The sequence below is a fragment of the Lissotriton helveticus genome, chromosome 10, assembly GCF_964261635.1.
Source record: "Lissotriton helveticus chromosome 10, aLisHel1.1, whole genome shotgun sequence".
Classification (NCBI taxonomy): Eukaryota; Metazoa; Chordata; class Amphibia; order Caudata; family Salamandridae; genus Lissotriton; species Lissotriton helveticus.
Genome location: NC_136071.1, coordinates 275,832,836 through 275,846,713, shown reverse-complemented (window position 1 = coordinate 275,846,713; position 13,878 = coordinate 275,832,836). Strand labels below are relative to the sequence as shown.

Below are 13,878 nucleotides of genomic sequence, written 5' to 3'. Positions count from 1 at the left end.
TAAGATCGGTGGGGTGGTGGGGCCGGGTGGAGAGGGATTTTGAGGGACCACCAGAAGGGAAAATTAAATAAATAATTAATTTTCTCGAACTCCACCCCCATCCAGTCCCACCACTCTTACCTGCAGCAGCTGCAGCTGCCAGGGAGCAAATGCCTTATTTGAACTGCATACAATTGAGTGGATTTTTATTGTTCTTAGAAGACCTCTGGTTGACTTAGGATTGTCTGCTTTCTGTGTGATTCAGAAAAGCCTGTCATGTTCATGAAGTCCTTGGACGATGCTATTGGCGAAGAACGTGGCATGATCACTCTGCAGTGTGAAGCATCAAAACCTAATTGCAAGCCTGTCTGGAAGAAAGATGATCTGGTACTCACCCCTGGCAGCAAGTACGAGCAACTACAAGCCGGGAAAACTCTGGGTCTCATCATCCACGACCTAACCAAGGCTGATGCCGGTTTATACACATGTGATATCGGTACTGATGTGGCCAAATCTACAGTCAGTGTTCAAGGTAAGTCACTTTTAGACATAGCTGTTCTAGTTTCCCTACTCAACTGATTTTTTTATTAGTGTCTTCTCAGTGCCTGGTTCCCTTACTATTCTCACTGTATTTAACTTCGGTTGGAGTCATCACACCATTAACAGGTTTATATTACCTCTTTTTCCAAAAAACATGTTTCCCTTTCGTTTATCCTCTTTTACCCTCCACCTTCGGGCCAAGTTGCCAACTGCTTTACAGCAAGTTGTAACTGAGTAGTCTTTATCTTCTTACGCTCAGTCCACTGGCCCTCATCCACCAGAGCCATCTTACCAGCTACAAGCAGGTTTGTTTCTTGAGACCTACTTTTATCCAAATGAGCTGTGCTAGTTTTATTGAACTCTGAAAGATAAAAACCCCAAATTAGTTCCATCTTGCAAGTTCCCTAAACCTCTGCACTGTAGCAGAACTATGCCCTTCTTGTATATTTGTATGTGCTTCTACAATGGCTTTCTATGTGAAATTGTTCACTGTTTCTCCATTCCTGACTTTGTTCTTGCAGAACTCACCATTGGAGTCACCAAGCGCCTAAAAAGCACAGAAGTGAAAGAAGGGGATAGCTGCTCCTTTGAGTGCTTCTTGTCTCATGAAAGCATAGATGACTGCTACTGGATGGTGAATGGGCAGAAGGTGGACAGTGGTGGAAGGTTCCATGTGTCCAACCAGGGACGCAAATACACCCTTAGCATCAAGGAAACTGCCTCCACCGATGCTGGTGAAGTGCTCTTCACTGCCCGCAACTTGACCTCTAAGGCCTCCCTAATTGTAAAAGGTACAGAAGATGGCTGGATAAGTACTGACTAACCTATATTTTTCTCAGCTGAACTGCTTTCCAAACACTGACACCAATTTAAGTGCTGGTAAAAGTAATGGTCTAATGTTACTTCATTTATGATGCACCTCTGTAGATCCATATTGCTGTCATAGAGAGTATGACCAGGCTGCATCATGGTGGTACTTAGGAGCACCACTGTGCCTTTGTCCTGGAAGGGTTGGTTTAGTTGCCCAAGTTGTAAGGTAGATATTAGTTAATAAATAATCAGTTCAAACATGTCTTTAGGATTAAGCAAAGGACATGATTATTGTTCAGTGCTCCAGAAGTGCCCTGTTAGTTCTGTGCAAGTCAACAAGTGTATTGATTTGCAACCAGGAGAATTAAACAAAAGTGTGCTGCTAAAAATACTTGCCAGTGTGAAAATCTCCATTGTGTATGTAAAACACCGAAGGCAATGGGCACGAGACTGTAAAAGTGTCTCTGATTTTCTTCTTTCAGAAAAACCAGCTGAAATTATCAAACTACTACAGGATATGACAGCCTTCACAGGACAGGACCTTACCCTGAGTTGCGAACTCTCCAAGCCGTCCACCACTGTGAAATGGTGCAAGGATGGCAAAACAATTCGGAGGAGCCAGAAATATGAGCTGTTCCAGGAAGGAACCCAGGCCAAGTTGATAATTCACGATGTGACAACTAAGGACACTGGAGAGTACATGTGTGAAACTGAGATCTCAAAGAGCAAAGCTTCCATTGAAGTGAAGGGTGAGATGAACAATGTATTTGCCTCTGTTTAACTATGCTATATTAAGCTAATATACTTTTTAAGTTCACTACCGTCATCAAGTAATAAAAACTGGCCATGATGCATGGCCCCTCATTGCAGGACACATTGGGGCATATTTACAAGCCCCTATCACCACGAAGCATCACTTCTTTTCACACTCTGGTGGCGTAGCGCCATTTTCAATTGTTACAAGGTGGCGCTGTGCCCCTTAGCGTGGCTTAACGCCACCGTGTAAACATAACCCTTTCCACCACAGTCCTCTGCTGCAAAGTGCAAAGTGGCATGCAATGGTGTTGCTGTGGACATACCACCACAACACCCATTGCTTTTTGATGCTGCCCCTGATTTACAAGGAGGTGTACATTTGTGGCAGCACCAAAAAACTAACACCATGCAAGAGTAGGCATTAGAATGGTGCACAAAGAGAAATGATTTTATTTCTCCACGTCTTTGCTTTTTCTTTGTGTGCTGAATTCTGCAACACACATAGAAAGAGCAAAAAGCCATTAATGATTGTTGCCCCAGTATTGGAACTTTCATAGATTCCCATAGCTTGTATCATTCCCCGTCGTCGAAATGGGAGCATCTGTATATAAAAAATACCATAGCAGTAGGTACAAAAGAGAAAGAAAGGCCTAGTCTCATCTCATTTTGTAGCATATCCACCTCTTTTTGTAAAAGAGACCAAAAACCTGCAACAACCAATCAGATTAGTCTCACCCCATAGAACCCTCCTGAGAGAACCTCAGAGCCCCAGATGTTCTACCGCACGTTGTGCTAAGGGAGTCTCCACTGAGCTCTGCTCAGTTTTTCTCTACAACTTAGGATTACAGCTAGTTTCTCTTCAGAATGTCGGCTAAAGAAAAGAAGGCTTTATTTAAGGCCTGTTCTACCTGTTCTAAACAAAGACTTTATGTTGGAGACAAGCATAAGGATTGTATTTATTGATTGTAACCGGATCACAAGGCCACTGATTGTAAAATCTACAGAACCTTCTCCACCAAGACACTGAGAGATAGGGAAGGAAGACTTTTGACCTGGTTACAGAAGATGAAGTCACGAAAGGAGGTAATTTCAAGTGACAGCGAAGATTCCTCCTCAGCTTCATCATCAAGGAGGTCTAAAAAGAGGGGTAGGTGTTCCCCTTCCACTTCAACTGAACCTCCAGCTAAAGCCTCTCAAAAGACCTCTGATAGGTCTAGCAGGCCCAGTCCCAAAAAAATCTCCTCACCGAGGTGCAAAGGAGAGGGAGGGACTTGTTACTGAGGTATTTTCTACACAGAAGGTGAGCCAAGGACCTTCTGTTGTCTCTCCACCAACTGAGAAGACAAAAGGTTTCAAAAAGCCATCATTTGTACCTCAGGAGGTTAAATCGGAGAAGAAAACCCATTAGTTGACGACGATATCATCAGGTATGTCGACGACGGCTGCTAAAGTTCACCAGGCGTCGATCACAGCTCCGTCGACGGTCCCGTCCTCAAGGGCTTCGACGACGACAGCTTCGTCGACGACGCAGGGTCCTATCTCAGTGTTGTCGACGATGTTAACAACCTCGACGTCGACGACGATGACCCCGACGGTGGTGTCGACGACGACAAAGACGACGAGGATGGTGATGGCGACGGTTACGATGGTACTGACGTTGAGCTCGTCGATGGTGCCGTCGACGATTTGCCCATCGTCTTCGATGATCCTTTCTCCAACAACGATGCTCTCGTCGTCGACGACGACGATGTCGTTGACGACTCCGACGACGGTGCAAAATGTTAAAATTTCAATTAGGAGGCGCCAAATTACACCGGAAATTACATCTCCGCGGAGGGTAATGCCTTTACCTCCTGCATTGCTTTTGGATGAAGAGTACTCAGATGAGGAAGATAGTCCTTATGGTGATGGGTACAGTCCATCTCAGCTCCAGGTGAAATACCAGGACTCAGATTCTGATGACTATTATGAAAAACAGCGGCAACTCCCTCCTCGGGATAGGCCTCAAGAACAATCACATCAAGGCATGGTTTCTATGCCTTCCTCCCTGATAAGTGACTTGCAGATCATTTTGATGGATTATAAGAGGAGATTTCCATCCCAAGCCTCTGAATATACAACTGCCTCCACTACCACCACCACCACCGCCTCCTCCGTCATCTTCTACATTTCAACCACCAGAACCCGAAACTTTGGAGGAACGGCAGAATGTCATCACGGGGCAGGTGAATGTTGATGATGATGGGCTTCCTCAGATGATGAATGGAATGTGAGAGATGTCCCGAATCCGGATAGAGAATGGGACGACTATATCACACCAGATCCCGCTTCGCCTTTACCAGATCCTGTAGATTCTCCTCCAGCAGACATCGGAGGTTTCCATAATCTTATTAGGAGAGCTTCGAAGAGATTTCGTCTTCCCATTCCGGTAGTTCAATCAGACTGCTTTCTCTTTGATTTCAAAGAGCCTTATAGGAAATCCATCTGCTCTATCACCATTATAGAGTACGTATGGAGTGAAGGAGTGAAAGTAATGCAGTCTCCAGCTACTGTTATCCCGGTTCTACTGCGACTGCAGAAGAAATATAAGGCTCCTGATGGTAGTCCTGCTTGCCTGGTTGGCCAACCGAGGCCGGACTCTGTGATCTCCCTGACGGCTCAAAGAAAATCAAAGAACCCATTAGCTCCTCTTACTACACCGCCAGATAGGGAGGGAGGACGCCTTGACAACGTGGGCAAGAGATTCTCCTCTATGTCCAGCCTCCTGCTTCGAGCCTCCAATGCACTTGCAATTTTGGGACGATATGATCGCCAAATGTGGTGCGATTTGTCTCCTTTTGTGGATCAACTGCCGGACAGTTACAAAGCGGATGTGAAGAAAATCCTTGAGGAGGGGGAGCGATCTTCCTCAGAGATTATTGATTCTGCCACGGACATCGCCACAACTGCTGTTTGCGCCTTGGCAGGTTCGGCTGTCCTGATGTAACAAGGCTGACTTCGGGCTACCTGGTTTTGCCCTGAGGTACAGAATAGAATTTTGGATTTACCGTTTGATGGAGACATGCTTTTTGGAAAACATATAGATGACGCTTTACAAGACATCAAGAAGGATACGGAAATGGCAAGGTCCTTTCTGCACATTACAATATCGCAAAGTGCCTTTCCGAGGTGCAAAAGGTAAAGGTTTTTCTACCTACAGAGGAGGATACCAACAACGCTACTCCTCCTATCCACAATCCTCGCAATCTTAAAAATCTCAATATTCTCAGCGCCAAGGTCAGTCGGCGTCTTTCTCTCGCCAACCTACAAGAGGTTGACAGGGGCGTCAGGGGAGAGATTCTTCTAAACGCCAATAGTGGTCTCTCTTGCTCTGTCTACTGTTCCTCCACCCCCGGTAGCATCAGTGGGGCAGGATTTCACACTGTCTACGCAGCTGGAAGAGCATAACATCAGATCGGTGGGTCCTCAATATCATTCGGTTTGGTCACACATTAGAGTTTCAACACCTCCCACCTTCCAGAGCCCCTCTCGCCACTGAATCAAAACATCTACATCCTCTACGTCTCGAAGCTCATCAACTGCTCATCAGGGGAGCGATCGAGCCTGTACCTCTATCTCAACAAGTAAAAGGGTTCTATTCCAGTTTTTCCTGGTTCACAAGACGAAGGAGAAATGGCGCTGAATTTTAGACCTGAGGTAGCTCAATGCCTATCTCATAAAATTATCGTTCTGGAAGGTATCCGTTCACGATGTTTTGCGCCTTCTCAATCCAGGAGATTACATGGCAACTCTGGATCTCGAAGACGCATACTTTCATGTCCCGATCCGCCCAGCTCACAGACGGTTTTTACGCTTCACAGTAGCCAAGAGCCATTTTCAATTCAAAGTCCTGCCTTTCGAGCTCAGATCCGCTCCGCGGATATTCACGAAGGTGTTGGCCCCGGTGGCAGATTTTTCTCAGAAGACAGTCTCTACAGGTTTTTCCATACATAGACGATTGGTTGATAAAAGCTCCATCTTCTCAAGCAACTACAAGAGCAGTCGAAAGTTACATTCGACTTTTCAATCATCTGGGTCTTCAAGTCAACAGGGACAAATCGGTCCTTCTCCCATCCAGGTCGGCCAGATTCCTAGGGTCCATTCTGGATACAAGATGCTGCAAGGCTTTCCCATCGGAGGAAAGACAAAAAAGGCACATTCGCTCTGCTCGTCAATTGCAAAGAAGACAATCTCTATCGTTCTGTCAAAACATAAGTCGCTCCTAGGATCGATTTCATTGTGCATACCCTGAATTCCGCATTTCAGACTGCGTATGCGCCTATTACAGGAGCAACTAGACAGGCAATGGCGCCAGGCGGAGGGCGCATTCGACAACAAAATAATGGACACATCTCTCATGAGGGAAGCAGCCAATTGGTGGACGATCAAAGACAATATCTCAAAGGGTCAAGACTGTAAGACAGGGTACAAACCCTTTTGTTTTTTTCATGAAGCCCTCACCCACCAACCTGGTTGGTTGCATGCTTCTTCATTGGGCCCACCCAGTGACACCGAGCGTGTCCCGGGTGTGCTTCGATGCCTGAATACAGCGGAGCAGGTATGTTTGTGAGTGTGCAGTGTAGTGACGTGAAGGTGAAAGTTTAAAAGCTATATAGGGATCCCAGTACCCGAGGGTAAATTATATTTTAATAACTGGGTCACTGTTAGCATAAAAAAAGGCGTTTGGATGTTATAGGAGTGTTAATTAGGGTCTCCTACATCCTGGTGTGGTCTACATGTTTCAGCCAGGCCTTTATGATTAAAACTGGCTTTTCTCAGGACCAAAGTGTGTAGGTGCAAGTTACTTAATTTTAAGTGATTGTGTAATTTTGAAAATGTGTAGCACTCGCTAAGGTGCTTTACATGAGTGAGGGGGATTCCCTCTTAGAGCATTAGTTGGCTTGTTGCCAAATTAGCTCCATGGAGTAGTCCGGCAGAGGAGTGGACCGAAACTTTCGGTCAGTGTCTGCGTTGAACCTCTTGTTGTCTTTGCGGCCTCCATAAGCTTGCACCTACACACTTTGGTCCTGAGGAAAGCCAGTTTTAATCATAAAGGTCTGGCTGAAACATGTAGACCCCACCTGGATGTAGGAGACCCTAATTAACACTCCTATAACATTCAAACGCCTTTTTTTTAAATGCTAACAGTGACCCCGTTATTAAAATATATTTTACCCTCGGGCACTGGGATCCCGGTATAGCTTTTAAACTTTCACCTTCACGTCCCTACACTGCACTCAGAAACATACCTGCTCCGCTGTATTCAGGCGTCGAAGCACACCCGGGACGTGCTCGGTGTCACTGGGTGGGCCCGATGATGAAGCATGCCACCAACCAGGTTGGTGGGTGAGGGCTTCATGAAAAAACAAAAGGGTTTGTACCCTGTCTTACAGTCTTGAGTCTATGTAAATTCACAAATAGACTAGTCCTTATTGATTTCACATATAAAACCCCGGGGATACGGACTAGCTACCTAGTCCTCTCTCTCTCCTTTGATAGTGATAAATATATCAAAGGGTCTCACTTTCAAGATTGCTCCATCTCCCTTGGTTCTGACCACGGATGCCTCGCTGGAAGGCTGGGGAGCTGTTTTGCAAGACCTACAAGTGAGCGGTCATTGGACGCCCGAGCAGCGTACTCTCTACATTAATCTTCTGGAGCTCAAGGCAATTCGTTTGGCTTTGCAGGCTTTCCTTCTGAGGATTCGGAATTCCACGGTACTGGTTCGTACGGACAACACGACGGGCATGCATTACATGAACAAACAAGGCGGAACAAGATCTCAAGTTCTTTCAAAGGAGGCCCAAGAAATATGGGAATGGGCAATTCTCCACCAAATTTTTCTCTCAGCAGAACATCTCCCATGTACCCTCAACACGACAGCGGATACATTGAGTTGTCTGAAATCAGTCTGTCATGAGTGGGAACTGGATCAGGTCACTCTCGACTGGGTCTTTGCATGTTGGGGCACTCCATCCATAGACCTATTCGCAACCCCAGACAACAGGAAATGCTGGTTCTATGCAAGCAGGGAACACCATCACGGCTCGTTGGGGAATGCTCTTTCGATAGCCTGGTCAGGCGCATTTGTTTACGCCTTTCCTCCAATTCCCCTGATTCCGATGCTACTCAGGAAACTCAGGACAGAACCCTGCGGAATGATTTTAATCGCACCAGCGTGGCCCCACCAATTCTGGTTCACAGAGCTTCTCCTGCTCTCTCAAGATCAGCTGATTCACCTACGGCCCATTCCATCTCTATTGACAATGTCCCAGGGCCAAGTGTTGCATCCAGACCCGAGCTCTCTCCAGTTGACAGCGTGGCTCCTGAGCACTGGGAATTCCAGAATTTAAATATCCCTCAGGAGTGTAAAGAAATGTTATCTCAATCCTGCGCACCAAGTACAAATAAGACCTATCGCGCGAAATGGAAACGTTTCTGCTTATGGTGCCACCGACAGAATCTCCATCCGTTCTCTTCTGCTCCTCACCAGATATTGCCTTACATTCTCTCTCTGGCTAAGTCAGGTCTGGCACATTCCTCCATCAAGGTACACCTGGCGGCTATCTCTAGATTCAGGCGGACAGCCTCAGGTCCTTCTCTCTGGTCCGCTAGGATTGTCCAACAATTCGTGAGAGGTCTTTTCAGGGTTTTCCCTCCAGTTCTGCCTCTGCCTCCAATGTGGCAACTCAATTTAGTTCTGGCTCATCTCATGAGACCTCCATTTGAACCTATTCACAGAGCGGATCTAAAGTTTCTATCATGGAAGGTGGCTCTCCTTTTAGCCTTGACGTCGGCTAGGAGGGTTGGGGAACTGCAAGCTCTTACCATTATGGAACCCTTTTTACAGTTAAAAAAAGACACTCTAATCCTAAGAACAAATCCGAAATTCATTCCAAAGGTCCCTTCTGATTTCCATTTGAATGAGTCTGTAGTTCTGAAATCTTTTTTCCCTCGACCTACGTCTCCAGCAGAAAGGTCCCTGCATTCCTTGGATGTCCAGAGATGTCTGAAATTTTATCTTGAACGCACAAAGGATTTCAGGAAATCTTCACAACTCTTTGGGCCAGATGTAGGTAAATCTCATTTACCGATTCATAAATACCGAATTTTACCGATTCGGTATTTATGAATCTGTAAATGAGATGTAGGTAAAAATTCGGTATTTTTTACCGAATCGGTAAGATTCGGTATTTACCGATTCGGTAAATACCGAATCGGTATTTGCTATTGAATCCTATGGGCCTTGAAGCCCATAGGATTCAATAGCAAATACTGATTCGATATTTACCGAATCGGTAAAAATACCGAATTGCTAAGGGGGACAGGGTGTCACCTTGACACCCTGTTGCACCCCTGTAACTGGCGTTTGCGCCATGTGGCACACATACATGCCCTTAGGGCATGTCTGTGTGCCACATGGCACAGGTGTACATGCACGGATGTGCATGTACACAAGAATTCGTAATTTACCATGCAATTGTATTGCATGGTAAATACCGAATTCTAAAGGCCCTGTAGCACTGTTAGAAGTGCTACCTACATCCCAAAATAAATTTTCGGTATTTTTACCGAATGGTAAATTTACCGAATCAGTAAAATTTACCGATTATGTAATTTTACTGATTCTGTAATTTTACCGATTCTGTAAAATTACCGATTCGGTAAAATTACCGAAAATGTACGTTTTTTTGGCCACTACATCTCCATAGCCCTTTACCGGTCGGAAACGGCCGAAAATCGGCATTTTCGGCCGTTTCCGACTGGTAAAGGGCTACCTACATCTGGCCCTTTGTTGCTTACAGTGCTCCTCGAAAAGGATTTCCTCTTTCAAAACAAGGGATCTCACGTTGGATTTCCAGTGCAATTCACTTTGCCACCAAGCGGCGGGTAAGCCGCTAGAAAGACATGTACGAACTCACTCCACGAGATCAGTTTCATATTCTGCTGCTCTCTTCGCTGGAGTTCCTATCAAGGACATTTGTAGGGCAGCTACATGGAGCAGTGCCCACACGTTTAAAAAGCATTACTGCTTGGACTCTTCCACAAGGAGTGAGGCGGCAGTTGGGCAAGCGGTCCTGAGGAATCTCTTACAATGAGCGGTGAGCTTTCCCTTCTATCCCTCCTTCCTATTATTGCACATTTTGTATCTGATAATGTTTACTGACTACTGTTTCAATGTCTATTTGCTTCTTTTAACAGTATGGATACTAAAGGTATGTCGATGCTGATGTCACAAAATGTGCTTTTATTGCTTACTGCTAGCTATTCTGATACAAGCTATGGGAATCTATGAAACTTCCAATACTGGGGCAAGAAAACAAGGTACTTACCTGTAACTTTGGTTCCCCAGTATTGTTAACTTTCATAGATTCCCATGCGCCCACCCACCTCCCCTGGGAAAGCTCAGCCTTCAGCAGAGGTGGTTACCGTTATACAACAGCTACGAAAATCTGAGGCTCTGAGGTTCTCTCAGGAGGGTTCTATGGGGTGAGGCTAATCTGATTGGTTGTTGCAGGTTTTTGGTCTCTTTTACAAAAAGAGGTGGATATGCTACAAAATTAGATGAGGCCTAGGCCTTTCTTTCTCTTTTTTACCTACTGCTATGGTATTTTTTATTTACCGAGGCTCCCATTCCGATGACGGGGAATGATACAAGCCATGGGAATCTATGAAAGTTACAAATACTGGGGAACCAAAGTTACAGGTAAGTAACTTGTTTTCTTTTTGTGCATGAAGGTGCCCCTTCCTGTACATAAACAATAATTAAATAATGACGATTTGCTACTTCTATACGTGCTGCAGAATGCAGCACACACGGAAGTATCAAATAGCCATTATGGATTGTTTATGTGCAGGAAGGGACTCCATCCTGCACGTAAACAATCATTCCCTGCAACTTAGGCATCCTTAAACTATGGTGCAAGGATGCCTGCGTTGGCGCTAGGCAGATTATTTTGGTGCCAACGCGAAGACAAAATTTAGGGTGTGCCGTATAGTAGTAAATGTTATCTGCTGGGCATCCTTTACAGTCAGTAAACAAAACCAGTAAACTAAACTGCACATGCCACAAGGGCTCTCTTGTGTTGTTTACCTTCAATTTGTATTTAGTGTAATGCATATGTGAGTAGAAATTATTATCAAACGTACATATCTATATATTAATACCTGTATGTAGAGTACGTAGTACAAACTAACAAACAATAGCACATCGTATCCACAGCCATTAACTGAATGGATATGATAGTATTCGACTATAAAATGAAGATACAGTCGGATACCTTGATGAATTACAATTTTATTCATTGTATCCTCAGACCGAGTTTTTTTCCTGGTCAGAGGTCACTTTAATGTTCATCCAATTAAAAATGTATTCATAATTATTCACCTTTTTGGTATAGTATTCATTTTAGTGAAAAAAGTTATTTTCTGAGATGGCAAAGCACCTTGTTTTCCATTAGTTACTTATGGGCACATGCATCATTGTAGGATTTTGCACTTCCTAAATTGCAAAAATTAAGGAATCGCAATTTAGGAATTGCAAAATCCTATGCATCAAGAAATCCTAAAAGTTTTTAGGATTTCTTAATTTTCGGAAATTGCGATTCCTTAATTGCGAATCGCAATTAAGGAATGGCATTACATTGATTCCTATGGGCCTAGAGACCCATAGGAATCAATGCCTTTTTGCGGAAAAAAATGTGCGAATGCAATTTTGATGATGCATTGCAAGGGTGCAGAGGGGGGTCCAAAGGACCCCCCCTGCACCCCTGAAATGTATTTTAAAGGGCATGTTTCACACACATATGTCCTAAGGACATGTGTGTCTGTAACATGAAAGTTTAAAAAATGCATTTTTGTGCATTTTCATAACTTTTCGCAAATTACCACGAGGTTCAACCTCGTGGTAATTTGCACCTCCTATTTCAGAATTCGCAATTTTGAAAACAATCATGCATTGCATTTAAGGAATCGCACAAATGCGATTCCTTAAATGCAATCGCATTTTTAGGAAATGCAAAAAATTGCGGGGTCAGAATAATTGTTTCATGCATACCAAAAACTTATTTAGGAAGCGCAAACGGCCGAATTTACCGATTCGCACCGTTTGCACTTCCTAAATAGGTTGATGCATGTGGCCATTAGTCTGTAGATGTTGGGCGATTCCACGTTTTTTCCACAACTAAAACCTATTAGCTTCTTTTTCATTAACTATTGATATGCTCACAGTTAATTAACATATGGGCTCCTTGCTGCCTTAACGTTTGAATAATAAACAATTTCTGATATCATTATTTCTTGCATGCCCCAAATTCCCGACTATATATTTAGTGCCTCTATTCCGAATGTGAACTAGAGTGTTGCCTCCAGTGTTCTACTAACTTGCACCTAGTCGTTCTCAATAACCGGACAGCTCCACAGAATGTGTATTGCTGCTTTGGCACATTTTGTTACTGGTTCGTTCAAATTTCCCTAGCTTGTGAAGGAATTTTCCTTTTGACCAAAGGAAACCCAGATCTCACCAACACCTCCCTGGGAGTGTGTTGACCCAACCCATCTTCGATTGCACGTCTGTCTTTCCCTGATGGGTTTGAAGTTAGTTCACGCTTCAGCTACAAGAACTCAAATGTCAGGATAGTATGTAATTTATAATTGGTTAGTATGGTACATGGTGGGCATCAGATATTGCCGAGTATAGACACACTTATAGTATCCCACCCCCAAAATCCCACCAGGACATTCAGACCTTGTAATCTGGATCCCATCTGTAGTGGTGTTCTGGGATTTATTTTCCCTTTCCAGCCAATCTTTCTAGTGATGTCCTCACTACCAAGCCTGTGGCCAGCGGTAAATTGTCTGGAAACTTATTTCCACATAGAGTGTTGTTTGCGTACGCTTTTTTACCTTCTCTGTGTTAGTCAAGTGAGCAGGACGAATGCCCATTCATTCACTGTTGTTAACTGTGCAGTTCCATAGTACTTCCTGATACTGGGGAGAGCAATCCCATCCTCCAGAGCAGTTTTCTAAAGCATCAATTACACTATTCTGGGGGAGCTATGTTTCCATAGCAATGATCTCTAGTTTTGAAAAGAACTCGTCAGGTATGGCATATGGTGTGTTCTGCAATAAGTAGAGACATTTTGAGAGGGTGAACATTTTAAATAGGGCTGTACATCCTAATTTGAAAAAGGGGAAGTCTCTTCCAATGTGAGATTGCTACTTTAAGGTCACATATCTACAGGTCTATTGGTAGGGACATAGTGATGTTCATGGTTTAAAAGGGAACAAAATGGGCTTTGACAAATGTATGCAAAATCAGTATCTTAAATGGGTCTTGAATATTGATCTCAGCTCAAATATAGCATGTTTTTAGGTCAAATACATCTAATAGTATGTTATCTCATAGAGAGAAATGTGTTTGTCCCACCCATGGCTCAATTTCCATTGCATAGCAGCTTCATCAAATCTTCATAAAATAGGGAAGAGTAGGCATCCTTGTCTAGTCCATTTTCTGATAAGAAATGGCACAGATTCAGCATTTTCCTTAAAGTAATTCTCTGAGCGTCATCTTAGGATGTTCCCTGATTCTCAGTTAATGAGGTATTGTGGGTCTTTGCCATTCCCCCATGTGTTTTCTTTATAGGGAAAAAATATCTTAATTGTGAGTGGTCATTTATAACCCTTGCTAAATATAAGACATCATGAAATCTATGTTCATGTATGTTAGTATTAAAAATGTAGTCAGTTCTAATT

At 43.9% G+C, this 13,878-nt stretch overlaps 1 protein-coding gene across 1 annotated transcript in view; it reads left to right on the top strand.

Annotated features, from left to right (window-relative positions):
* Window positions 1–13,878, top strand: part of OBSCN (obscurin, cytoskeletal calmodulin and titin-interacting RhoGEF) — a 2,124,484-nt gene that overhangs the window by 511,640 nt on the left and 1,598,966 nt on the right. Inside the window, exons 33-35 of the mRNA XM_078665296.1 lie at window positions 245–511; window positions 1,041–1,310; window positions 1,812–2,078. Coding sequence (XP_078521422.1) covers window positions 245–511; window positions 1,041–1,310; window positions 1,812–2,078 — 804 coding nt within the window. The remainder of the gene's footprint in view (window positions 1–244; window positions 512–1,040; window positions 1,311–1,811; window positions 2,079–13,878) is intronic.